Source organism: Frieseomelitta varia, unplaced genomic scaffold, assembly GCF_011392965.1.
Source record: "Frieseomelitta varia isolate USP_RPSP 00005682 unplaced genomic scaffold, Fvar_1.2 scaffold_24, whole genome shotgun sequence".
Taxonomy (NCBI): Eukaryota; Metazoa; Arthropoda; class Insecta; order Hymenoptera; family Apidae; genus Frieseomelitta; species Frieseomelitta varia.
This window is the reverse complement of record NW_025109968.1, coordinates 102,889-129,865: the sequence shown is the minus strand read 5'-3', so window position 1 is coordinate 129,865 and position 26,977 is coordinate 102,889. Positions and strand designations below refer to the sequence as shown.

At 32.0% G+C, this 26,977-nt stretch overlaps 5 protein-coding genes across 10 annotated transcripts in view; 3 read left to right on the top strand and 2 right to left on the bottom strand.

The window, feature by feature from the left end:
• Positions 1-16,190, bottom strand: part of LOC122527933 (activating transcription factor 3) — a 34,150-nt gene extending 17,960 nt beyond the window's left edge. For both annotated transcript variants that reach the window (XM_043652530.1, XM_043652531.1), the window contains exon 1: positions 16,110-16,190. The gene's annotated coding sequence lies outside the window, so the exon portion shown is untranslated. The remainder of the gene's footprint in view (positions 1-16,109) is intronic.
• Positions 16,191-17,321: 1,131 nt separating this feature from the next.
• LOC122527942 (nucleic acid dioxygenase ALKBH1) lies at positions 17,322-19,024 on the top strand. Of its 2 annotated transcripts, none has more exons than XM_043652555.1 (3): positions 17,322-17,414; positions 18,071-18,327; positions 18,397-19,024. In XM_043652555.1, exons 1-3 carry the CDS (start codon positions 17,337-17,339, stop codon positions 18,968-18,970), a joined length of 909 nt encoding a protein of 302 aa, XP_043508490.1. In that variant the 5' UTR covers positions 17,322-17,336; the 3' UTR covers positions 18,971-19,024. The 2 variants fall into 2 exon arrangements, with proteins under 2 accessions (XP_043508490.1, XP_043508489.1); XM_043652554.1 differs by lacking the exon at positions 17,322-17,414 and adding an exon at positions 17,771-18,003.
• Positions 19,025-20,025: 1,001 nt separating this feature from the next.
• Positions 20,026-21,813, top strand: LOC122527940 (V-type proton ATPase subunit D 1). The gene is made up of 4 exons (XM_043652551.1): positions 20,026-20,130; positions 20,470-20,587; positions 20,661-21,146; positions 21,219-21,813. The coding sequence occupies exons 1-4, from the start codon at positions 20,090-20,092 to the stop codon at positions 21,309-21,311; spliced, it is 738 nt and encodes a 245-aa protein (XP_043508486.1). The 5' UTR covers positions 20,026-20,089; the 3' UTR covers positions 21,312-21,813.
• A 241-nt stretch (positions 21,814-22,054) lies between these two features.
• Positions 22,055-23,951, top strand: LOC122527939 (arylalkylamine N-acetyltransferase 1-like). 4 transcript variants are annotated; one of them, XM_043652549.1, is made up of 4 exons: positions 22,055-22,438; positions 22,606-22,875; positions 23,281-23,359; positions 23,464-23,592. In XM_043652549.1, exons 1-3 carry the CDS (start codon positions 22,124-22,126, stop codon positions 23,308-23,310), a joined length of 615 nt encoding a protein of 204 aa, XP_043508484.1. In that variant the 5' UTR covers positions 22,055-22,123; the 3' UTR covers positions 23,311-23,359; positions 23,464-23,592. The 4 variants fall into 4 exon arrangements, 3 of the variants coding, with proteins under 3 accessions (XP_043508484.1, XP_043508482.1, XP_043508483.1); XR_006306457.1 differs by having other exon boundaries at positions 22,058-22,438; positions 23,281-23,392; positions 23,464-23,600; XM_043652547.1 differs by lacking the exon at positions 23,281-23,359 and having other exon boundaries at positions 22,056-22,438; positions 23,464-23,951.
• A 933-nt stretch (positions 23,952-24,884) lies between these two features.
• LOC122527938 (zinc finger protein 622) lies at positions 24,885-26,723 on the bottom strand. The gene is made up of 2 exons (XM_043652546.1): positions 25,610-26,723; positions 24,885-25,531 (listed from the first exon to the last, which is right to left on the bottom strand). The coding sequence occupies exons 1-2, from the start codon at positions 26,259-26,261 to the stop codon at positions 25,053-25,055; spliced, it is 1,131 nt and encodes a 376-aa protein (XP_043508481.1). The 5' UTR covers positions 26,262-26,723; the 3' UTR covers positions 24,885-25,052.
• Positions 26,724-26,977: the final 254 nt, after the last annotated feature.

Below are 26,977 nucleotides of genomic sequence, written 5' to 3'. Positions count from 1 at the left end.
AACGCAATATATATGTAATAATCAGCAATGGGAAACAACGAACAGTCAATTGTAATTTATATTTATAATAAAGTAAAGAAAAATCCAGTTATACAAAAAATAGAATCAACAATTAAATCTTACGATTCTACGATCCATTTCTATGCAGGCGATAACAATAGCTATTTTGTTACTTGTTCGAAAATAAAATTTGTTTCATTATACACACTATTAAATTAAATCCTTCTTTTTATTAAATCACTTAAAAAAAAATCTCACGTTATATCCGAAGATCTTTCTCACCTCGTTATCGCGCGAGAAAAAAACAAAGAAGAAAGGGAAAGGAGGAAAAAAAAAATTCAATTTCTCCTGGTACAGAAGATAAAAACAGAAAGAAAAATCGTTGCGTATTCGTTTTACCTTTCGGCACGGCTCGGCTGTCGCACAATTAAGCCGGTAATTAAACGGAACAGAAGAGGAGGATGTTCAAGATCGAAACGAGCTGGGCTCTCGAAGAGAGAAAGAGAGAGAGAGAAAAAAAGGAAGGTCTGAAATTAGCGTTACACGCAGAGAGAAAGCAGATACCGACGAGGAACACTGTACGAAGGGGGAAATATTACGACGCTATCTGTCCCAATTATACGACTTTAATTACAGCAAATTACCCATGACTTACCCACGAACCTAGACCATAAAACGGAACCGTTCATCGATCCACGCGAAGACCTTCGAAAGGTTAAGGGCTGCATCGACGCAACGTTTCATTTACGAATGTTTTTCAGTAATTTCACGACACCGAATTCTGTCTTTCAATATTTTAGAGCGTAAATGTATAAAAGATTTACCACTATCTTACTATAAAGATACAGTCACAAATTTTGTGGGTTATCTGGAAAAATTTAATTTTTTTATTTTAATTTTAAATTAAATTTTTAAATTTTTAAATTTGAAATTTAATTTAAAATTAAATTTAATAAAATTCAATATATACAGAGAACTTTTACTGTAGACTCTAGCTAATGTTTAATAAACTTTTTGGACGAAATCTCAGAAAAAAAATAATAATTCTTTTACTTTACTTACAAAAGTCTTAGGTCACTTTTTACTTACAATAATCAGTATTTATCGTAAACAATGAAATTTTTAATGTATATTTTATAATACAATTGTTATTGTATTAATGATTCGTAGACTCTAAAATATTCTTTAATGACTTCTTTTTTATAAATAAATTCCGTCTTCGTTTAGACAGAAATCACTTTATTTGCATTTTTTAATAACATTTGCTGCATTTATGTAATCGTCAACTTGCTCTGTAGTAACTTGATGTTTCATTTCTAAAAGCGAAATCTTTAATGCACAAAACGGCTTGTACATTTAAAAGAGGGAAACAAGCATTTTATAACGAGGTTTCATATAAAGTTTCATTTTTATCGTCAATCCCTCCCAAAGATATGCAAATGTTGGAACGTTGGTGAGGTCTGTACAGTCGTTGAGGAATCGAGAGAGCTAAACATGCTAAGCGATCGAGCAATTAAATCTGTCTTACCGTTGTTTTAATTAAGGGAAAGATAAGGGAGAAATTACACTCCCGATTTCTATGAATAGTTAAGAGAACTGAAAGAGAGCTCCGCTTTCTTTATTTTTGACAATTCCCTCGACCACGTCGTCGAACGATTCAGGGAGCGATTTAATCTCTCGAGCATGACAGCGTAAATCACTTTATCCGCGTGCATGATAGCTGGTGCTTTCCTTTCTCTGGTGATAAAATCAAGAATCGTGTTTCGCCAAGAGAACAAACTTGTACGTTAAAACCTTCCTTATTACAATTAATTGGCGGTGAAATCATACACGATGCACGCTCGTCGAGTATTCTTATCACTAAACGGAAAAAAAAGAGCAAAAATTTTTGAAAAATATACACAGAATAGGGAAACCTAAGACTCTCTTTCTGTAAAAAAAATATTCCACCGCAAAAAAATACTAGACTGCAGATTTTTATACAAATTCATCTTTTGAGAATGTAATTAAAAAAATTCGAACTTCGGAAGGAGATTTATATTTTATGTACTAGACATTGCAGAAATTATTATACAAATTGCATTTGTATTTTACAAATAAATATTACGAATAAATAAAAATTCGCAGTCTGATAACTATCTACGATATTCGTGCAAACACGTGTATCAACGAATAACCCGAAATAAACTTAATTCTAAAAAAAGTAAAATACACGTGAAACACAGTCTCTTAGCTTAAACCAGAGTTCAGCTTATTTAACCACTAGCGCTGGCAACTGATTGCGGACCATAACGAGTGACCAAACCGTATACGATAATTCGTCGCTTTCTTTTTGAACTCGTCGGTATTATCACTGGATAGAAATTATTGAGAAGTAATAAAAATTTATTATTTGTTTTGCCTGGATTATACTTAAATATACTTAAAACTGAAAGAATATCGCAATTTTGGGACAACAAATTCTCGACGTGCGTGGCACGCAAGAGGTTAAACCAACCACCTACCAGAGTTCAACTATCAAAGTGATCATAGAAGAAATCTAACGTTGGAGGTTTCCCGAACGATTCATCGAATCGGACGGGTTGATCGGTGGAAATTGGCCGAACGGTCCTGGAGTTTCCTACGCACGCTCTTCCCGCACTATGTTTGGCGTTCGTAACGAAATTTATGCTTCCTGTCCGACCGTAATGCGACCACACGCTCGTTGCCCCGGCCATATAATTTACATATGCTGCCGCGTTTTGTCTATGATCGCGTCGCGACGGGGCAAGAGGAGATTTCCAAAACGTTGCGTGTTTCTATGTTGCGTGCACGCACGTTTGTGATTATTATTAGAATAGGTTTATTTTATTTTTTATTATTTGACAAAGATAGGCCAGCCGAATTGAGAAACATCTTTCTGAATATGCTATTAATACTACAAGTAGCAAGCTACTACTACAGCGTTGTACGTATGATTCTCAGCATAATATAATCGATGATTATGTGATCTTCAGTGATCAAGTCAGTGACTACCGAAAAATATATTATAACAGATTCGTATTCATTTAACAAGATTTGCATAATAAAGGACTTGTTCCAAATTCTTCTTCTGTTTCATTTTATTACGAAGGCTCGAGACAATTTTTTTCTCGAAACGAATATTAGAAAAAGATTATCCTTTTTATCATTTATGTCGATGAATAGATAAATCCTTTTCTTCAGACTAATTGTTTTTAACAACTATAGAAGAATTAGAAGAAATTCCTTTATTATTTATAAAAATGAATGAGAGAATTCTCTTCCATTTTTGGACCAACATTCGGTGGAAATTTAAAATTTAGTGTAAGCGATTCGAAGAATTTATCCATACAAGAATCCTCTTTCAAAAAAAGTTGTTCAAACAAGGGTTAGTTCAAAATTTGAAGAATTTAAAAAACCTTATAGTCTCAACTACCTAATTAATTATTATCTAATTATAGAATTTAAGAAATTTAAGAAATTCTATAATTAAGACGCTAAAACGAAATTTTCTTTTTATCATTTATGTAGACAAAAAATTCTTTCTCATCAAATCAAATTTACACTGAAAGTTCGAGCTTGTAAGTAATTCGAAGAATTTTAACTTTTGTTTTGCACTTTCGAGTTCTGTAGCTTCTTAGAAGTGGTGGGAAAGATACTGCTCGTTCTCAGGATACAAATTCGCGCCCGTATGCCGAGAATGATTCCCCAAGAAGGGAGAACAGTATGCGGGTTCGAGAGGCATCAATCTCCATTAATTGTTCCTTTCTCGACTGTTTCTTTGAAAGACCAGACAGTACGTGGCGATCATTTAGATAGGCAATCATAGTCTTCGAAGATCCTACTATTGCTTTCGGTGAAGGGAAATCCATGAATGAAACATTTATCCATGTTTTTATGCACTTTGCTCTGTACAAATTATGACGTAATATTAATGTCTCACAATTCTTGATAGAACTTTTTTTTTAGCGAATACCATAAAGATTACATTCAAATGCAGTTTTTAAGCCTTCGTTGTGTTTGTTCCTCTTTATATTGTGTTGTAAAGAATTTTCGCAGTAGTATGGACAAAAGAAATTTCAGAGTACAAAGAAATAGATGTAATTATCTAAAAAGAAATAATCTTCAAAAAAAGAAATAATCTTCCGTGCCCCAAATTTATATGAACAAAATTTTAATATATAAATAGTACAGTTTTACAATTAGCAAGAGAAAAAGATTCTCCTATCCTTGTTTAAAATTTTCAACCTAAAACTTGGTCCACGAAAGAACGTATCCTTTATTCACTAGAGCAAATGACAAAAGGATGTCAAACGATTGTTCGAAAGATTTCCCCGTGTGCCATCGCGCAACAGTTGAACACGCTGTTTCGTAATCACGTGCATGCACACACGTTGAAAGTACTCGCTGCGTCTCTGAAAAAAATGAAGAAGGTCACGCATGCGTATGCTTTTCGTCATTTTTCAAGAAACAACGGGGAGATTGTTCTTCGAGCGATTGTACGAATATTTGTAAAATCTTCTTGGAAGAGCGTTTGCGAGATTCCAGGTCGCGGTTCGACTACTCTGGTCGCAGCGAGTCGAGTTGAGTCGAGTCGAGTCGGTGATCGACTTTGAGATAAAGCTAATTGCAAGAAAAGTCACCGCCGATGAACACACAGTGACTAGAGACAGAGCAATGGTTAAAGGTTCACGGAATAAAGATTAATAAGTCTTCTGTGTGCAGACGTGAGTGGCAGATTGAGAGATATCTGCTGACATTGAGGAATTCGCCAGAAATCTTGATATATAGAATAGAGTAAGAACATTTATAAAGAATGATACCTATGTAAGTTTAATAATAGACGAAATTATTATATAAATGAAGAGAATAGTGCCTACATAAGATTGGTATCTTGTGATTTTGATTATTATTAATGCTAACGTGACATGCATTTACATTTCAAGCAAAATTCTCTACAACAATATATATAGTTTTGCAATCTAAAAATAGAGTAGAATTAAAAATTAAATTTTTATACGAGTATTGTACATACTCGAATCCGTAATCCATACTATAACACAATCCATATCTCATCTTTATATCTGTACTGACTTCATTTATTTTCTTTTTTGCAATATTTTCTTTCCTTTGATGAAATCTTTTTAAACATAACGAATGTCAATAAAGCAATAAAATATTATTTTCATACATTTTTAACCTGCTTTTTCTACTTCTTTCGACACTACATTTTTAATACAGCAATTATATGGAAAATACATTTCTAACCTAATCTTCCTTTTTTTCATATTATTTCAATATAACATTCTAGTAAAATAATTTTTTAAAAATAATAGTTATCACTACACTTACATGTCCATACCAATACCATTCTAATTCTTCTCTAATTTTTTACTATTTTCTCCCCTCAACCTCCCCTCAATCAAATCTCTCCTACAACAACCATCTTCCCGAACTGAACTAATATTTATCATCTTCGCTAAACTTTGCCAACAAATTCTCAACTTACTACGGTTCAGTATCAGGAAACACTCAAAACGAGCTCTAAGCATAACCCGGCCTAAAAATAGTTGCCGATGACCTACGAGGACCATCAAACGCGCTTCGATCTTCAATCTCCGCTTTGAAAGCTTCAGGAAAAGCGCCCGAGCCGCAAAGCTCGCGAACGTGGATGCAACGAACTCGGACTCGATTATTTCTCGGAACGGGTCCGTCGGTTTCACCCAGAAACGATTACCCACTTAAACGGAACGGAGCATCGAAAGAAAACAGTTCGTTCGTTGCTCGTAAACAGCGAATAGCTCCGTTTGTACCGGACTTCCAACACGATGTGTAAATTGACGAGGAGAGGAGGAGAAGAGGAAGAAGAAGACCAATTCGAAGTAGGCTGGTCTTGTTTGGAGACCCAAATCCCAAGGAAATTTCGTGGAACTGCGAAATTTTCGCGACAGAGCCAACTCTCGGAGCTTTAGGATCGCCGAGCACGTGTGCGATGCAGCCTTTGAAATCCTAAGGATTTGTCCAGCCTCCTCTTTCTGTCTTCCATCGACCGGTTATGTAATGCACGCTGGCAGAAGTCCTATAGACTTCCATATGTCGACGATATTTTATGGTAACGTAGCGAATGCTAACGATGAATAAAAATGACAACAACGTGGCTGTCTTAAATTCTCGATGAACCCCATTGAGACTGATTTGAACCTCTTCCCAGAATTTTTTGTCCCAAAATTGCAATATTCTCTCAATTTTAAGTATATTTAAGTATAATCCAGGTAAAACAAATAATAAATTTTTATTACTTCTCAATAATTTCTATCCAGTGATATACCGACGAGTTCAAAAAGAAAGGCGACGAATTATTGTATACGGTTTGGTCACTCGTTACGGTCCGCAATCAGTTGCCAGCGCAAGTGGTTAAAATATCCGAGCTTCTGGAATTATCGTATATTGTAATTGCGTATATTGTACGAGGGAAGGAACATGATTCTGTGTAATTTATTAAAATTAAAATTGGTTTCTGAATCATTGATCCTGCATAATTTTTAAATATCATAAGTGTTCGTTTGTAGAAAATTTAAGGATCTGACAAATGCAAATACAACATTTTAAAAATATGAATTTGCATAAGCATCCACAATCTTTACATTACACGACCGTTCTAATCTTTCGAGAAAGTCTCCGATTTTATAAGGAACATATTGAAATTTCGAAATCTCACGTTGCACGAAGAAAATCCTATTTTCAATATAAATTCACGAGAATATGAACCCACAGCCTCGTTACAAGAAACATAACTCAATCTCTGAAGATAAAATGCACACGTATAAGCACCTATAAAATTTACAAACTTATTGGCAACTTTCTACTTCCACCCGTTGGTTGAAACGTAACGTAAAATACAGCAAGAGATCCCAATTTTTCAAGAAGCATCTAATTGATTTGTAACGCCGTAAATCTATCCTTTATAAACAGAAAGGAAATCTCGAAATCTTACGTTATGCGAAGAAAGTCGTATAATTCACAAGAATATGAGTTCTATTTGCAAGAAACAGAGCTCGATCTCTAAGGATGAAACATGTGCAACTACTACACTACGTACAGACACATCCTTAAAATCTGCGAGTTTATTGATAACTTTCTACTTTCATCCACTGTATGTAAAATACAGCAAAGAGATCCCCAATTTTTCAAGAAACGCGTAATTGACTTGTAACACACTCGCCGCCGTAAACCTGTCCTCTTTAAGGCAGAAGGAACAAAAGGACTGCAATAAATCTCGTCGAGACGTTGGGACTCCGTGACGGAGGAATAAGTTGTCCAAAAATAAAGACGTGAAGATTTCAGAGATCATTGCCGGCTTCTTTGGTTCTCTGTAACTGTTATAAGCACGTTTGCCGTTTTCTATGAATCCTCGCGTGCCAAATGGGTGGCTAGTAATTTTGCGTGGAATTGTTATCGCCCGTTATTTACAACTCTCATCCCGGTGCGCTCGGGTTAGCTCGGACAGACGCGATTTAAAGAAGCGCTCGCGATGCAGTCTTCGACTACTCGCTTTGATCTCTAAAGTGACACAGATTTGTTGCCGCTCGTTCGTGATGAATTACGAGCGGAATATCGTACATACGTCGTTGCGGAACGCGATTCACCGTAGAATTTGTCTCATTAAAAGTGCGATTCGCGTGATCGTTTCGCGGTGCCCAGCTTTGAAGATATCAGCTTGTTGCGCGTAACATGTGTAACATTTTCTGCGGTCAGAGCGAAGTGAAATCTTTCTAAATTTTCTAAATTTTGTTAGCCAGTTTTGTTTTACATTGTGGCTAGCTGGCTCATAAAAGTATTTTTGTAACGTTATATTTTACATGATGATTATCTTTGATATAGTCGTGTGGGTATACTAAGTGCCAGTAAGTGTCATAAATGAGCCATTATAATTATCAGTTGGAATGTAGCCAATATTAAAAGTATTAAAACTAAAATTCTCAATTTTATCTTACGAGTTTCTCCTTCGAAAAATTTTCCTTTTTATTGTCCTGAAAATATTTAAATTACACACAACATCGACATAAATTGAATCGCTCTATTTTTAACTCGTATAATTTTTAACTTATATAAATATTTCATTTATGCCACGTTCATTTTCCTTTAACTCGCGATTGTACTCGTTTTTATTGTTCGCGACGTATTTTTGCGACGTTCTAGACTTTAATTATAGGAGTTGTTATATCATATGCAACAATATTAACTTTTTGTAGAATATCATCAATCTTCAACGACGAAATTTACATTTCGCCTCTGATATATTCCGTGATATTAATCAACTTGATATTCAGATGCAAAGTTATATTTCATTTCTAACAAGGTCTTGCATTAATAATACGATCGTTTCGAAAGAAAATGTTTATTATTCCATTAATCACGCTTTGACAGCTCTTCCTGTTAATAATAATATTTTAATTTAACGTTCTTACTTCCTTGTCTGAACTTCTTTCATTGTTACTCCAAATCGAAATGATTTTAATATTTAACATAGCAATCACCTTTGACTCATAAATTAAACCACAAGTTACCTTAAGAACCTTAAGAATCACTTCTGTTCCAATAAAATTAGAAAATTATTAAAAATGAAATGCGTAACGGCTAAAAAAATTTTTCAATGAAAGCGATTTTTTTATTAAATTCCACGTGTTATTTCTACGGTATCAAATTTTGGTAATCGTACGAAGATACCACTACGTGACCTGTTAAATTAGCTGTAATAAATATTATTGCGCGAACATATTTTTTGTAGCTGTTGTAACTTATCAATAGCATATCTTGTAACTTATCAATTCGCTCATATCATTACGTGGTAGAGTAATTACTGTGCAAAAGAGTCCAGAGAGTAATTCGATCAATAATTTCGTAATTCATTCACAAATTTACATTCATGAATAATTCATTCGTGATTCATTCGTGCATTTTAAATTCATAAATAAGAGCAGTTTGTCGTGAGTCTACAAGAATCTAAAATTATAGGATCTCGATACGAATATCGAAAGCAAAAAAGCGACGAAAAAGATATTAATTAAATACTCTATAAATGTCTCTTCTAAACTTTAACAATATTAAAAAATTCAATAACGTAAATTTCTTGAAAACAATTTATGAACAAAATTAGTTATGTACTACCGATGGCAGAGAAATGAAACTCCTGTGCCGTCTTCTTACGTGTAGACGCTTATGTAATGCATAATATCATAATTACAATACATTGTCGACAATGGGTCCCGATAAGATACTTTAAACTAATATACTGGCACCTCTTCCTTCTCCTTCGTTCTTTAATCGCTTATCTATCGTCAGTTCGTTGTACAAAAGGTTGCATATGCCTATGCAAATTTCTGTGCAAGTTGCAAAATGTAAATGGTGTCATTTATATCATGAAAAACAGGCAAGCACGACATTTTTGCATGTTTAAAGACTGCGCAATTGAATGCGAAAAATTATGAGAAGGTATGTTGAACAAAAGAATTGTTCGAAAAGACTCATAGAAATGTTTGATTAATTTTTTAAAACCGAAATTAAAAAATTATTATTATTAGTACAAAATAAAGGTGTTGAGATACATTAAATAAAATAAGTGATTTTTTAAAACATATATTCAAGAGAGATTTCAGAAATTGCAAAAATTTATATCAAACAGAGAATGTTTCAAAAAATCACGAAAATATATATTAAAGGAAGAATATTTGAAAAAAATCATATATAAATCATGCATATCGTTGCAAAGAAAGAGCTTGATTGTAAATATGTGGATAATTTTGCATGATCGACGTGTAACAAGAGCGTGTAACCATTTTATCGCGTGAAATATTGTATCCAACAGCGATAAGAGTAAAAGGGATCGATAACCAACCCACCCACGAATAAAACAAATTGAACAATGTATTCATTCATCCGAGAAGGAACGCGTAGCTATCTGGAGTGCAGTCTGAGTCTCTGCACAATTCGATTAGTCGACGTTTAATCAATACCAGTTTCCTCTGTGTCAAACATATTAATAAAAAATTTGCAGTTTGTGTTCAATTGATCTTCAGAGAAGTTCAAAATAAATTTGAAGAGTTTCTGATACTGCTGATAATTTTATATTTAGATTGTTCTGATTAAATAAATATAATCACATTTAATTTAACTTACTTAGTGATAGTCATTGTAACTTTAATCTAAATTTAATTACAAAATTCCAGTGCTAATAATATCTGATAAGACGAGTAAAATTATAGAAATTTCTAAACGAAATCTTCAAGGGAGCTGATTATCCTGTTACGTATAAAATTATTAAACTGTAAACAACCATAATAGAAAGCACAAGCCACATCTTGCACTAGTTATACTCAAGGAAACCTTAAATATACTAATACTACTTAACTTTTAACCAACAGCGATTCAGCTAAATGACTTATCCTGACAAAGCTGAACAATTTGATTCTTTCGCGACTCAATAATATCGTATTCCTGTCGCAAGCCGGGTCTCAATCGTGCAGATCTATAGATCAAGAGGAATTCGCGATCCAAGTGCTCGCACGCTATTTTATTCGCGTGCAAATCTTTCCTCTCGCCATTTCTCTACGATGCGCATTAGCATTTTAAATTCAATCGGTACAATGACGCCCTTGAACAATAATGACCTCCCCCGCTAGTCCCCTTTTTTCCCTCGTCACCAATGTCTTGTTCTTTCACCGTGACAACTTGCAAATCCAGTTATATCATCTCTCGACTTTGTAATCAGCTGTGTGTAAAAAGGTAAGGTCCGGCCTCTCTAGGCGTATACGCATGCGTGAGCACCCCTCGACTATAATAAATCATGCGCGCTTTTATCCAAGTGCACGTTTTCCCTTGACCGCGGTAAATTCAATTAAGACGCGTTCTATAGTTTTATCGTGCGTATGATGCACGAACTTCGATGGTGATTTTGAAATAGAGAGAAATTACGTATACTTTGGACGCTTTAGGTATTTTAAAACAAAGTTACTTCTTTTGCTTCCCTTTATAGATCTACTTTTTCTGATTTTTTCTATTTCTTCTGAGTTTTTCGTTGTCTTCTGTAAATTTGTAAATTAATGTGGAATTCGATTGAAAGTGTGAATTATTGTACAATTGTTGTTACTATTTCGTGGAATTTTTGTAAAGTAACATACGTATGAGATATTAAATTACAGTAAAAACTCTCTTGCACAAAAAAGATAATCTTTCTGTGAATTCTTTTGTCAAGTTTCCCTTTGTGAGATGTCTGTTTCTTTTTTTAATTTTCTTATGCGCGTACAGTCGCATGAAGTTCTATAGATCTTTATCTTAGAATCTGATGACAACGAACAATAGGTATTCGCTTGTTGCCTGACAACTTTTTCCCGAAATTGTTATATAATTTCAGACAATATTGTTTCTCCGTAATAGATTTAATATTTTATAGAAATAAAATCAATCGATCAAATATCAAAGATAAATTTTAGTCTTGATCAATTTTCATTTGCATCGAAAAAATAATAATATTATTATAGTAGACAATAGAATAGAGATGTTCATAAATATCTCAGAACTTCTTTTACATTTTCGGATAATTGATCATATCTATAAAAAAATATATATATAAATATATATCCTTTATTAAAAAATAAATAATCTGAGAACGATCAGTGTCGTAAAATTTAAACTTTCTTTCCGCGATTCCTAAACGAGGACCATACTTGAGAATTCTGAAGTGAAGCTGTAAATCAATCTAGGAGAATTTCGATTCACGTTCCTCGACAAATCTCAGACAGTGATCAAAGATATGAGAAAATCAATACAAATGGCAAATACGCGTGCAACAAGAACTAAATTTAAAACCAATGGAGCTGAAGGGAGAAAGAAATGCTCGATGAAAGCGAGATAAACAGACGAGTGAAGTTAAGGTATTCGCCTAGGTACAATATTTGATGGCCTTCGGCATTATGGAAATGCGCACGCTACCTGCAACACGTGCAAATCCTGTATGAGTGGGTTTCGATGTCGATAACGATCTAAGAATTAAATGTCAGTAAGGTCATGGTCGCGAAGGACCGAGGAATCTTTGTCGATCTATCAGACATAGTAATTACTTAAAAATTTCGCGATAATGCATGCTTATCTCTTGGGAAATTCGTTTTTTTAACTAAAACTGTAACAGCTTCAACATACTGTGCTATAGACATAGTATAGATATTTATTGAGTTAGTGCAAAAAGTAACGTTGATTTCATAGATACCCATGTATGAATCACATTATTTGCGTGAATCAATAGTGTGAATCAACGTACGAGTCAATTTACTATAATGTCACTATTAAACTGTGAATATTTATGCGAATTTATATTTTTATAAATAAAGTTAAAGAAATGGAACTTGGATAGAGATTTGTTTTACCTATGAAATAATATAATGGTTTTGAAAATTTCTTTCTGGTTTTAGATAATTAATGTATCTTCTATTTAAAAATAATTTGTTATTCAGTAATTCAAGTAATTTATTATTCGGGGAAGAGACAGATGAGAAAGAATTTTAAATAACTGCATTTACATCTTTTGATCTTCAAGATGAAGCAAAATTGACCAGGAGTATTAGTCTATTAAAATTTTAATCTATACAAAATTTTGTTTAAAATTATGTATGTCTTCTTAGTATAATAAAAAAGCTAAATTACTTCTCTGTTAACTTAATATATACATATATTGTAAGTATATATACATATATTGTATTACAAAAGTATAGTTTCGCTTACAGAAGCATAGTGACTTTTTTAGCTGATTTAGTGAATATTTCCATTCTTTTGAATGAACTTAGCTATTAGCTATTTCATATTCTGAATTTTCGAAAAGAACGTAGGTGTTCGAATTTAAATGTTACTCAGAAAACAGAATCTTTTTATCTTCTTTTTTAATTTAATGTTCGCTAAAATTAATGGCTTCAAAAATAACGTAGCTGTCTAAATTTTTATTGAAATAAAAAATCTGAATATTTTTCTGAGTACAATTGACATATGGACGACCGCTAACTTTTTATTAAGATTTATTATAGCATCGATGATAACTAAATTTGCTTTAGAATCTCTCTACATATGTATGTAAAATGTCTTTAATCGATCTCTATATTTATTACTATTAGTATTTAATTTAAAAAATACAGAAGATTTCTTCTGTTTGAATGACATTGAATTCAATATAGAAAAATACTTTTACAAAGTAGTGAATTATAATATCAAATAAGTTTACATTTGAATTTACATTACAGTTCTAGCTTCGACTTTGAATCAAATTATGACTACATTTAGATTTCAGTTAAGCTAGGTTTCTTACGAGATATAAAAAAGCGTGTTTGCTCATAAAAAGTTAAACATAAACTATTATTACAAGATGTAAAACCATAAAACTACAAAATTAGTATACATTATGTAGATATATTCGTTTAACAAGGAAAACGTCGTTGTTTTAATTTTCCTTGACTCTAAATAATCCATATAGATTCATTTAATGGATTTTCGTATTAAATTCTTCTAATGTTTCTCAATTACTAATAATATGATAAATATATTTATATGTTACAGTTTTTGAAATATTACAAAACATATATTATATATAGATATATATGTATATAAAATATTATATACATATATATTTTAATATTTCAAGAACTCAGGAATTGAACTAAAAAAGATGATATAATATTTGAAAACTAAAAGAAGAAGATAAAGAATATTTCATTTTCGGTTTTTAACAATGTAACACGTGACGAATTCTCATTGCAAGTTGCTAATGCACAAAGTCATGTGAAAATACCAAAGAAAGAAATTCCAATGGGAATTTTTATATTTGAATTCTCACGAACCGTGTTTCGTAAAAAAAAATTTAGTAGAAATAAAAATTGATGAAATATATAACAATGTGCGAAAACTTATGGCCATTAAGTTGTCTAACCTTGCGGCTAATTATCACGCCCAACAGATTGCACCTTAGGAAGATTGGCTCGTTTGCATAGTGAATACAAAGATAAGATTATTGTTGTATAATGGTTATCAGTCGTGGAGGAAGTTTACAAATGAAAGTAAACATTTAAGATTCGTGACTTGGAGAACGCATATCTCCACATTGGATACCTAACTTGCAATATTTTCATTCACTATTCTATTCCGTAGTTGCATTTAAATATAGATAATTGCACGCGGCATTGTACTTCAATTGAATATATTCTACAACAATAGATATTTGTTACAACACGTATACTCTGTTTGCTACTTAAATATTATATAACAAATTGTTTATATAAGAGTAGATCTACATATATTCGTTGGGAAATTTGTAGAACATCTCTTTCAATGTTTGTTAATATTTTTAAAATTTATCATAAACACTTGTTTATTTAATTTTTTAATAATAATATAAGGGTTGGTAATTATTTATTAATATAGAAATGCAAATTAAATAATTAAAGTGAAAAGATTCATTCATATTACCATCATAATACGAACAATTGTAAATTCATTTTCAATGTTTGATTTATAATATTTAAAATCAGTAAAAATGTGTGAAATAATAAAATATTTTATGTATGTACACGTAGAATATTTATAGAATATTTATAAAAACAAAAAGAAATAGAAAACATTTCGATTAAGGTATTCGCGAAGTTTGTTTTTCCAGAGATAAATATGTTCCCTTATGAGCATACATTTCCAGTAAACACTAAGTCGTTCATAATAAACGCACTGCCCATTTAAGCCGTCGTAATATGAGGTTTTATGATTACGGTTATTTGTGATCCTACTTAACTCCACTTTACATGCCAATATAAACATTATACTTTCATTCGCATATATATAAAAGAGATGCTCGAACGATCGCAAAACCTCCAAAATTCTTTCTTACCGCTTTACGAATCTATTAAAAAATAATAATAATAAAAAAAAATTAAAAAAATATAGGAGAATGAAAGGAGTGTATATACTTTGAATATTTAGTTCGAAGTAAGGTATTGTGCAATCAGGAGCATTGGTACCGTGTGAGGATACTATATAGTATTTACTAGATTCGTGACAATGTTGCCAATGTTCTGTTTTGCTATATTTAAGATTCCCCACTACACCAGATGTTCTCCGTGACACTATTCATGCATTATTACGAGTGCATCCTCAGGTGTCATAAGCCCATATCGAATTGAGAAATTCTCGAAACGAATTCACTATATCGTGATAAATCGTTCTAGTGCGCGAATATAGTAAAGCTTACGAACAATTTGTATCGAGTGGACGCGGTAAACGATAATTGACTTTTTACAGCCAACTTCATATCCATGGAAACGCGATGCACGAACGTTACCGCGATTATTTCATTTGAATCGTTCGAATTGAATTTGGACAGAGAAAAGTTACCAGAACAATCGTTCGAATTGAATTTGGAAAGAAAGAAGTTACCAGAACAGTTGTTCGTAAGATTTTATGAACGCTTTTTAAGAGTTTAGTGTTATTATTGATAAATATATATGGTAAAAAAGATACGACAAGAATCGAGGCAGGGAAATATTCTTAAAAAATATTAATGTTACATTCAATATATTCTTCCCTCGATTCTTGTCGTAATAATACATGTTCATAATAAAGCTCCGTTCGTCGTAGTCGCACGACCTTGGCTACTTGCGAATTCGATTTTTGTCGTATTTCTCTACGAATGTTACTGAGACTGTCACTGATAATGTTGACATTTATCTGCTTCCCAACATCCCTACCCAAATTTCAGTGATAAAGGAATCCATTGATAATCTTTTAAATATGTCCAATTTCTTCCAAACACCCGGTTTTATAAAAAAAAAAATCTCCAACGAATTTAGATTAATCGATAAATAAACGTCACAAACATTGCAACGTAAACTGTACCCGTGGTTTGAAAATGCGGTTGACAATCTAATCTACGAAGGAGGCCTAATGAAATTACTACCGCAACCTCGATACACCTTATTGCATTCCTTGAACTATATTACAAGAATAGCCGTATGCGACTCGACCTACAAAGAGCTTTATCACGTGCAGAGAAGACGGTTTGTTTTAGGTGCGTGTACGGGTCCTACCTTTTTCAGTGCGAACGACAACACAGCGCCCCGATACGCCCCACACCGTCCTTCTCCGGCGGCTGCCGACGCACGACTGTGGATAATTCGCGGTTGCGAGCGGCCTAGATATATAAGAGCTATATTTAGCAACTGTCGTCACGAGAAACATACGCGATTGGTCGATAGTGACGCGACAGGAACGCGTGATTGGCTGATTACACCGCGAATATATCGCGATTGCTTGGTGCAGACCTGGCTTATGGCTGGGCGCGACTCGCGGGCAAGACATTTGTTGACATGAAACTGTCAGAGAATACGCGCTCTCTTAATGCGCCGGTATATTCGAGCCCGCGTGTTGCTGTTCCACCTATGTCAATTCTTTCCGTTCATTTTTATCTTTACTTTCAACATTATTCACTTATGATCATATTACGGGAGATGTTGGATGCTTTCTTCTTGTACACTCCCTCGTTGTAAATGTTATTTTGGCTTAATAATTATAATATGACATAAAACAATTGTAACACAATACATGGTGATTTAAAATTACTTAATTATTAAATCATTGGTCGCTGATCGAATTTTGTACGTTTTAATGTGTAACATGTATTACTGAAAGAATAAAGTTTGAGTGTTTTATTTTGTATCTAGTATTTTACGTCGTCAACTTAACGATAAAAATATTACTTATTTTAACATTATAAGTCCCTCTTTCCTTCCCTGAACTTGTACTAAAGAATTCAAAATGAAATATAATATCTTCTAAAATAATTACAATATTTTATAGCACATGGCAGAAAACATATAAAATTTCTATGAAAAGAAGTAACGAATTGGTTATTTTAATTACACTCTGAAAGATCTGATAATAATTAATTCCAGCAGATAATAATTAATTACCGGTGACCCCCATGCAGTCAATAGCAATTCACCGGTGACCCCCATAGTAGTCAATATGTTAAATAGACGTATGATCCAACAGGATCGGTGAAGTGGTTGAACTCAAGATCCAGTTTATTAACTGGAACAAGGTTCGTTCGTATTCTTCGAAGTACAGGTGAACAATCATTCGCGAACCGGGCTAGGTGAGTGGGTGGAATTTATGGAGAATAGGAGCGATGGAAATGGACGATTATTAACGCGGCGCGCACTATTAATTTGCACGAAGCTTTCGAAAAGCCTTGAAGTCGGTTGTCGTGCCTCTCTTCGCCTCTATGAAATCATAGATTTCCCGGCAGTATTATTATGCGAAAATTACGCTTCAAAATTAGTCACAGTCCATTAACGTGTGAGTACACAGATAGGAGGACGGGGTTGGGCATGGTAAGAAAAAAATTGCTTGGAGCTCAGACTTTTTCGATATGTATCTGACTATTAATGTTCACAATGATGCTATTATAATGCTAAACGAGTCAAATAATCGTAATGCAGAATGTGCTGTCCACGTGTCTACTCATCGATCGTTTCTGCGTGGTACTTAGTCACATGTCACATCGTAAATTCATCTTTAATTACTTAGTTGTGATACGAGATGCGTCGCAATGAAAATTTTTTCTTTTTTTTTTTTGATGGACATTGAGAAAAAGTTGCAGCCGGATGATTTAGAGTAGGAGAATCTATACTTTCAATTGTCATCATTGCGAACCGGGTCAAAATGACATTCTTATTCAAACATCTGAAGTATTTAATAGTATCTCGCTCAGGAATCTGCGTTAAAATCTACTTTCAAATTGCACAGATCCAAGTAACAAACAATGCAGCGCCGCTCAACGGTGCATGTGCAAATTAACAAACATGGCAGCGCTCATGATTCAATGTAATGTTCAAAGATAGCTTTAAATATTATAAGAGTCGAAACCCTTGTCCCGATTTGAAAGATGTAATTGATTTAGATAAGCCTGATTATAACAAAGTACGTAATAAATTGCGAAAATCATCGTACTTTATGTATATAAATTCTGTATATAAATGCTTTTCAGGTTATTGATTTTAGAGGGAAGTTACTCGATGAACAATGTGAACTTGAATTAGGTTTAAGACCAGTGGGAGACTGGAAAGTCTTCGAATTTCGAAATATTCCAGGTCTTATTTTCATAAAAAATCCATTTACAATATACGGACAACGATATTGGATTATAAAATGCTTAAAAGAGTACTCAAGAAAGCCACATAAATTAAACTTAGATGCTCATAATCTTTTAAATGATGACGAAGATTGGTGGGATAAATGTTTTAGGTAAGATACAGCATAATAATCTAAAAAGAGACATATTTACAGCATATATATTTATTACATTAATTACAGAAACTCTAATAAAGGTAAAGAATTATTATCAAAATTAAGATGGGCAACATTTGGTTATCATCACAATTGGAATACAAAATTATATTCTGAATCATCCAAGACAAAAATGCCTATTGAGTTGTCTTTGCTGACTTCATTTTTAGCACAAACATTAGGTTTTAAGGATTTTAAAGCTGAAGCAGCAATTATTAATTATTATAGAATGAATTCAACTTTATCAGGTCATACTGATCATTCTGAAGTTAATGTGGAAGCACCCTTATTCTCTATAAGTTTTGGTCAAACTGCAATATTTTTAATCGGAGGACTTACACAAGACGATGCAGCCAATGCCATATTTTTACAAAATGGAGATATAATAGTAATGTCTGAAAAGTCCCGTTTAAGATATCATGGCATACCAAAAATTTTACCAGCTACCAATGCACCATGGGATAACAAAGAAACAAGTGTCAATAATCAATACTGTGTATGGAATCAAGATGATTGGAATAAAGCAAGAACTTACATTTCTGAAGCTAGAATAAATATGAATATAAGACAAGTGTTGAAGCCTGGACAATCGTCCTTGTAGAATATTGTACAAAATAGCTTTGTATATTTTTATTAAAAATACTTATATTAATTACATTGCAGTAATATACTTAATTATCCCTTGTTACATAAGCTGTCAATTCACATTAGCAATAGAAGGTGCATTATAAATACATTCATTTTATGATTTAAATATTGTTATTTGAAATATCTGCTTCTGTACTTTGGTTTACCAAATTATTTTGAAACATATCCAAAATATTTAAAAAATCCCAAGCAATTGTTGCCATTCTTAATAAAAAATCTTGTGAATGTGATATCCATTTCTCCTTAATGTGATTGATCGTTTCAAATTTACTTTCATAGTAAGCTGGAGTTGGTTCCACTGGCTTGTATGGTCCTAATAAAATATTTGTAGCATCACGGACTGCTTTATTTAATATAAAATCTTTCGAAATATCTGATGTATGAATCATTTTCTTTTGCATAAAATTAATAGTGTAATTTACCAAAAGAAATATATAAGTAAGCCTGGAATAGAGATTTTCTATTTAGTGTTTATTTTTCGTTTCGTTTATATGTTGAACATATACAGACCTATATCTAAAGACGATTAATATTCATTCTCATAAGAATATTCTCAGAGGCTCTCAGAGGCTACTACACCAAATTACCAGCAACTTCTATGTATGCTATGTGGATTGACAGTCTATCTTGAATGTGTTATTTGATTTACTGCCATTAATACGGAAACAACGATTTTCTTTTATTAATTGTTGTACGAAACTATTTTTCATTTCTTCAATCGAGTAGAAAGTATCGTACTTGTGTGCCATTGAAAAATTTTGTTTTCGATTCTCCCTACTTCATTCTTTGCTTGAATGATGTTATTTTAATTTGATTTTATAAGTTTTAATTACACATGTAAATTTTCAAATTCATGCAGTGATGTTAATATAGCGACATTTTGTTTCTCAATTGTCTTATATATGTCAGTATATAAAAAAGATTTGATATTTTTCCCGCCACTTTATTACCATTTTTAAAATTACGCGCTAACGCGCTAATTTTCATGCAACTATATATATAGTTTGACATTTCCGGTCTCACGAGTCAGCTGATCAGTTTCATTCTTGTCTGCTTGATATTTCTTGTAACTATGTCTGGAAAAGATAAACTCGCAATTTTCCCTTCTCGGGGGTGAGTCTTTCTCTTTTAAATTATACAATACTATTTTATTTTTTAATAGATCTTATTTAATACCTCTTTACTATTCTTCATTACGAAATTTTTTGAGACTGTTATCATTCGTTATTAGATGGGTGTAACCCTATTTCTATTTGTTTAAAATGATTAAATTATATTTTTAAATGTATATTTGTATCATTGATACATAATTATTTCATTATTATGATCGCAGTCTTTCATTGTTGTACGTACAAGGACATCAAGTGTGCATATTGTACTTTTTTCATTTAATTAATAATGTTTATAGAAATAATAATATAATTTACATTTTTTATATCTATTTTTTTTTAGAGCGCAAATGTTAATGAAGTCCCGTTTACAAGGAGCGCAAAAAGGTCATGGTTTGTTGAAAAAGAAAGCAGATGCATTACAAATGCGTTTTAGATTAATTCTGGGTAAAATTATTGAGGTATACAAAAATACTTGTATTTGTGTGGATAATTTTCATTTTTCCATAATTTTTTATATATCTTTCTATTTAGACAAAAACTCTTATGGGCGAAGTAATGAAGGAGGCAGCATTTTCACTGGCTGAAGCTAAATTTGCAACTGGAGATTTCAATCAAGTGGTTCTTCAGAATGTAACAAAAGCACAAATTAAAATTAGATCTAAGAAAGATAACGTTGCTGGTGTTAATCTTCCAGTATTTGAATCTTATCAAGATGGTACGGATACATATGAGTTAGCAGGTTTGGCAAGAGGTGGCCAACAATTAGCAAAATTGAAAAAGAATTATCAAAGAGCAATTAAATTATTAGTGGAATTAGCATCTTTACAAACAAGTTTTGTGACCTTGGATGAAGTTATTAAAATTACAAATCGCCGTGTAAATGCCATTGAACATGTTATCATTCCAAGAATTGAGAAAACTCTTGCTTATATAATTTCTGAGCTGGATGAATTGGAAAGAGAAGAGTTCTACCGATTAAAAAAGATTCAGGATAAAAAGAAACAAGCAAAAGCTAAGGTAAAAGATAATTCCATTTTTTATATCTTTTTTTAATTAAATATTGTTTGCAATGTTTAAATTGTTTCACAGCTTGAAGCAGCTAGAGCAGAGATGATTGCTTCTGGCAGAGATGTAGAAGCTGCAAATATGCTCGATGAAGGAGATGATGATATATTATTTTAAACACTGTACATAAATTGTTTTCACACTCTGGAGTATTAAAAAATATGTTTTAATTCTGAATGAATGCGGTTAAAGAATGAATCCAATGAAGTATGAGAATAGATTTAGTCCTTCCACAAAAATCTTTGGACAATACTAATTTCACAGTACTCAGCTACATTACACAAAAGATTGTATTATTAAGCATCTATACAAGCAGATAATAATTTTACAGTATTACTAACATTTTTTAATTACAATGTAATATAGTATATCAGATAGTATATTATATTGTAATCTATCATCGTATAATTGAAAGATGTTAATAATGCTCTTCGTCAGCTGCGTATCATTGATTTGACATTTGTTGAAACTGTTTTTGGCGCATTCAATATATTCACATTGTTATATTGATATATGGATATAATTTTATGCAAATAATTCGCAGTGACAACGTTATAGAATGTTATAGAGTCAACTATCAAAAATTTATGAAAAATAAATATGTACATATATATATTTATTTCTATGTTTATATTTTTTATTTGCCATTACTTTATCTCCTCTATGACATTAAAAAATATTTATCTATCCATTTCATTTATAAGTACATCACTGATTTTCATCATACAATAAATACATACTTCTTTCTAATAGTGTATTCAATTGATACCCAAGATTATAAATCCAATACATTCATAATTTTCTTATTCTCTATTCAAAAGCTTCATTATCATTGTAGGTATGAAGAGCGTGAATTTGTATTAGGAATAATTAAGAAGGATGCATAATCATTATAGCCAGTAAATTTCTTGAACTGGGTCAATCAATATATGGACCTTTTCCCATATGAGTCAACTCTCCCTACTAAGGGTAGTGCGCGCGTGGAAAATCCTTTCAGTGCGCGGAAAATTTGTGCCGTGACCACCCCAAAGATGTCGTCGGATGATTTAAAGGTCGTGGATGTTCCAGAAAATCGTTTTGACGATGCAATTAACCACTTAAAATGGAATTTCTTCTCCGACGAACCCTTGAATCACGCGGTAGGACTATGCCAGAAAGGAGAGAGCCAATTCGAGCTGGAAAGACACTGCTTGCTCACTTTAAAGCAGGGATATTCGAGAATGCTGGTGGATCAAAATGGAATGGTAAGCTGAATTAGAGAAGAATTCTTTTCCTTTTTATAATAAAGAAACGATTACTTGTGGATTTACTTTGCGTTATAAATATTTCATTGACGAGGGAATATTTTCCTGTGACATATACGGACCTTGAACGTTAAGTTCATTGTCGATCATAAGTGCTGTCCTATCAGATAGCTGGTATGGCATTGAATGGTCTTCTGAAGAAGGGGGAGCGCGAAGAAGCTGAACGCCGTCTCGCAGAACTAAATGACGAAAAATTCAAAATAATCTTCGGACTTCTCTACAAAGTTAACAAAAAAATAGACCTTTTTTACAAGTACAATGTCGACGAGTTGTTTGAATGCCGAATCCTCAGTGTTGATGAGAATTTCCGCGGAAGAGGTCTGGCGAACATTCTTATGGCAGACAGTATAGAAATCGCAAAATCCGCTGGTTTTAAGGTAATCCCAAATTATATTTCGGTCTTATCGTCATAATTATAGTAACTTATTCACAAAATGATACGTAACTCTGTATGATGTTATTGAAGCATGCAGTTTAAGTTCGGTGAAAAATTTTTTTAGAGCCGTACTATTGTGTACTCCGTGACCTTTATTCCTGACCTTGGAAGCTTGTACTAATTTTACGGCAAATCCTTCAAATAATTTGAATTATAATTTGCAAAAGTTTATGCTTTTTTTATGTAAATGAAAAATAAATAAATTATTTATTAAGTTTAATATTTTAAAATAACGAAATTAATAAATCTATCAAAAGAAAAATACTATGTATATGTATGTGTAACACGATTTGTCATGAAGGCGTGGTCATTTTGGTAAGAAGTTCACATTTTGTTTTTGTTTCAGCATGTTCTTCGATTAATATGCATGGGATGATTTTCGTTTACCAAGATGTAAAATTGCAATGCACTTACTTTCTCGAGAGGTATTTTTGCACGCAGTGTACTTCGTACAAAGTGTATGTAAATGTTCGTGTGCGATTAAAGATGCCTTGCAAATATAGTGTTCAATATTGTTGTATGTCTGCAGGTGGTCAAAGTTGATGCTACGGGAATGTATTCACAGAAAGTGTGCTACAAACATGGTTTTGAAGTGGAAGCGATGATTCCGTACAGAGATCTTGATGAATCAATTAGACCGGCTCCTCCCCATCAGGCCTTAAAGCTAATGGTGAAGGTGTTAGATTAAAAAGTATATAATAGAGAGCAAAATACGAGATACAACGTTAATCATGAGAAATCTTTAATAACCAGAAAATGATTTTACGAAAGAGCAGTAGTGTAAACTATGTGTATCGTTGTATGACAATAACAGATCTCTAATATATGTTTGTCTCAAAGACGCATTTATAAAGTACTTATATCTAAAGATGGAACAGATCGTATGCCTCTCTTAGAAAGTATTAACGATTTGAGGTATCGGTTACTGTTCTTTGTCGGTGTTCTGAACGCTGTGGCATTACTAAGCACAAAAAAAAAAAAATAGTTAATATTATATATTTGAGTTGACAAATGCAAGAACGAAAAGATCTAATTAACATTTTCTTCATTGAACTTTTATTTTACATTCTGCTAATTCAGAATGAAACGAATTGCACAGTAAAAGATGTACGAAAAGAAATTCGTGTATTCTCACAAAGAAGTGTCGGTATATATCAACGATAATATCGTAATAAGAATCGTATATCAAATGTGATAGTTTAACATTTGTTAACATTTGTCCTGTACAATTCTACAGCTGGTGGTAAAAAATGAAAGTATATCTTATATGTATGCAGTATAGAAATGTTCGAAATTCTCGATTGTGTGCGCGTTTTTTTACAGCTATGACGAGAAAAGATACGGAATATTTCTTGATTCGTGTATAAAAATTTATCGAAGCTGATGATTACAGGAATCACTGGATGGGTCCACACAAGTATAGAATAAAGTTATAAGGAGTATTATTTTTGTTGATGTTACATGTTACGAAAATATATTATAAATTATTTTGTAAAAGTATCCGCCAAATAAATATTATAGTTCATAATCAATAATGCTCAATATGTCCTTTCAAATAATTTTAAATAATATTGAATATAAATTTGGATTAAGTACGGTTTTATTTTAGTAATAAATGTATCAATATGTAATGCAAGAAGCATGTCTAATAATAAAATTTTACATTAAACTTAATTAAGAACGGCTTAATTTAAGACTTAATTTAAAAAAGAATACAGTCTTGATTCGTGTATAAAAATTTATCGAAGCTGATGATTACAGGAATCACTGGATGGGTCCACACAAGTATAGAATAAAGTTATAAGGAGTATTATTTTTGTTGATGTTACATGTTACGAAAATATATTATAAATTATTTTGTAAAAGTATCCGCCAAATAAATATTATAGTTCATAATCAATAATGCTCAATATGTCCTTTCAAATAATTTTAAATAATATTGAATATAAATTTGGATTAAGTACGGTTTTATTTTAGTAATAAATGTATCAATATGTAATGCAAGAAGCATGTCTAATAATAAAATTTTACATTAAACTTAATTAAGAACGGCTTAATTTAAGACTTAATTTAAAAAAGAATACAGTCTTGCACAATATTTATACACATTAGAGAAGCTTAAAAATTCACTTGAGGCCTAAAATGTTTTTGCAACTTATTTGCCTTAAACTGCAATTGCGTAGAATATTTTGCTTGTATTCTTTGCATATATTTAATATCTCTAGCTTTCTTTATAGCAGCCTCTTTCTGTGTTTCTGGCCATCCTAAAGCTCTGTATTGTGACAATATTTTACGCAATTTTGTACTCTTTGATACTGCAACTGCTCTATTTGGATTTAAGTTCTGCTTATAATATCTCATTAGAGATCTATGACCAATAACATTTCCTGATGGTAATATTAATTGGTAATTACTGTCATCTAATTCTGGTATTTCAACTTCAGCTTCTGGATCACCAATTTCTGCATCAGGATAACTGGATGAATAATCATAAAATTCTGCATATTCTGCTAATGCATTTCCTTCATGCAACATTTTACAATGACCTTTATCAATCATATGAGCCCTAGCAGCCTCAGCACTTTGAAAAGATCTTCCTGTTGATTAGTTAACCAAACATAATTACCTTGTTAATCTTTCCATAGGTGTAAAAATAAGAGTTTAAACGAACTTACCAGAATCATTACACCAAATGCACATGTATCCAGCAAAAATTTTTTCTCCGAGATATACAAGTAAGCCCTTAATATCCATGCAATATTCGTGATCTGGTATAAAAAATGAATGTGCAATTGTCATATGTTTTAAATTACGCACTAATGATCTGCTATGATGATTACAAAATAAGCAATTGTTATTTGTAACTGGATTTTCACTATCTTCAATCCATTCGTCAGAATTTACAGATTCAATATCAGAATTTATTTCCATATCTTCTGTCAATTGTTTCACGGAAACTTCTTCATTTTTCTTAATTACAGAGTCAAATGCTGGACCAGCATCATTACTTTCATTTTCAAAAGGAACATTTTGTTTTGCATATTTCTCCTTGTGTTTCTTTGATAATAAATGATTTTCATATTGATTTCTTGTACTGAAATTCTTTTTGCACATTTTACAACTTATCAGTTCCTCTTCTCTTTCTTTGTCATCTTTGGTTCTTTGCGCAATCACTCTCATTTGAAATTCTTCCACAGATACAGGAGGTAATTCAGCAACTTTTCTCTTTAAATTGTATCTATGCCAATCTGATTTGTAATGTTGTCTTTGTATTTCTAAATCTCTAAATACTACACGGCATGTGATACAAGTAAATGGTGAAGACATTTTTGCTAATAGGTTTCACCAAAACTAAAGTCAATAACTTCACAATTTTACTATTCTTAATCGTCGAAAATTTCGTTGCTAAATATTAAATATATTATAACATTCTCTGCATATATGTATTACATTTACAAATATTAATAGTTATTGATTATCATAACAAGATTTCTACGACGCATCACGTGTGCAATTACTGCTTGCACTAATATTGAGGTTATGTTGGTGATTAACACAACTGCATTATCGAAATTTCTAATATTGCATCAGAATATATAATATTCAGAAATATATAGATGTATATATATTTACTTCTATATTAGAAATAAGATAAGTGAATTTTTTGATAAACTATGTTATATATATTTCATTTTGACGACACTACTTACGAAGGAACTGACGAGTATTATGACTCCCAAAAAGTGAACAATAAATTTAATGTCATTGATAAGTTCTGAACTTAGATAACTTAGATAGTAATTAAAAAATTTAATATTAAAAATAATTAATTTATATACGTATAATTTATATATAAAATTAGAATTATTCGATAAATTTTTAAATATAGTTTCCTCGAAACTAAAGTTTTAATTATTTTATTTTATATCGTCAATTCAATTTTGTACGAAAATCAACTCCCTGTCTGGTCGTGCCATACGATGTGCCACACCTTGTGTATTATAACAACTGATACGTTATAATGTTATGGTCTAAATTCATAC

Excerpts from the sequence above, each read along its gene's own strand:
- LOC122527942 (XM_043652554.1), top strand. The coding sequence starts at position 17,911 with ATGTTCAAAGATAGCTTTAAATATTATAAGAGTCGAAACCCTTGTCCC. Across the intron at positions 18,004-18,070 it reads ATAAGCCTGATTATAACAAA|GTTATTGATTTTAGAGGGAA; the intron begins GTACGTAATAAA and ends AATGCTTTTCAG. Across the intron at positions 18,328-18,396 it reads TGGTGGGATAAATGTTTTAG|AAACTCTAATAAAGGTAAAG; the intron begins GTAAGATACAGC and ends CATTAATTACAG.
- LOC122527940 (XM_043652551.1), top strand. The coding sequence starts at position 20,090 with ATGTCTGGAAAAGATAAACTCGCAATTTTCCCTTCTCGGGG. Across the intron at positions 20,131-20,469 it reads GCAATTTTCCCTTCTCGGGG|AGCGCAAATGTTAATGAAGT; the intron begins GTGAGTCTTTCT and ends ATTTTTTTTTAG. Across the intron at positions 20,588-20,660 it reads TTCTGGGTAAAATTATTGAG|ACAAAAACTCTTATGGGCGA; the intron begins GTATACAAAAAT and ends CTTTCTATTTAG.
- LOC122527939 (XM_043652547.1), top strand. The coding sequence starts at position 22,124 with ATGGACCTTTTCCCATATGAGTCAACTCTCCCTACTAAGGGTAGTGCG. Across the intron at positions 22,439-22,605 it reads TGGTGGATCAAAATGGAATG|ATAGCTGGTATGGCATTGAA; the intron begins GTAAGCTGAATT and ends CTGTCCTATCAG. Across the intron at positions 22,876-23,463 it reads CAAAATCCGCTGGTTTTAAG|GTGGTCAAAGTTGATGCTAC; the intron begins GTAATCCCAAAT and ends GTATGTCTGCAG.
- LOC122527938 (XM_043652546.1), bottom strand. The coding sequence starts at position 26,261 with ATGTCTTCACCATTTACTTGTATCACATGCCGTGTAGTATTTAGAGAT. Across the intron at positions 25,532-25,609 it reads CATTTGGTGTAATGATTCTG|GAAGATCTTTTCAAAGTGCT; the intron begins GTAAGTTCGTTT and ends ACTAATCAACAG.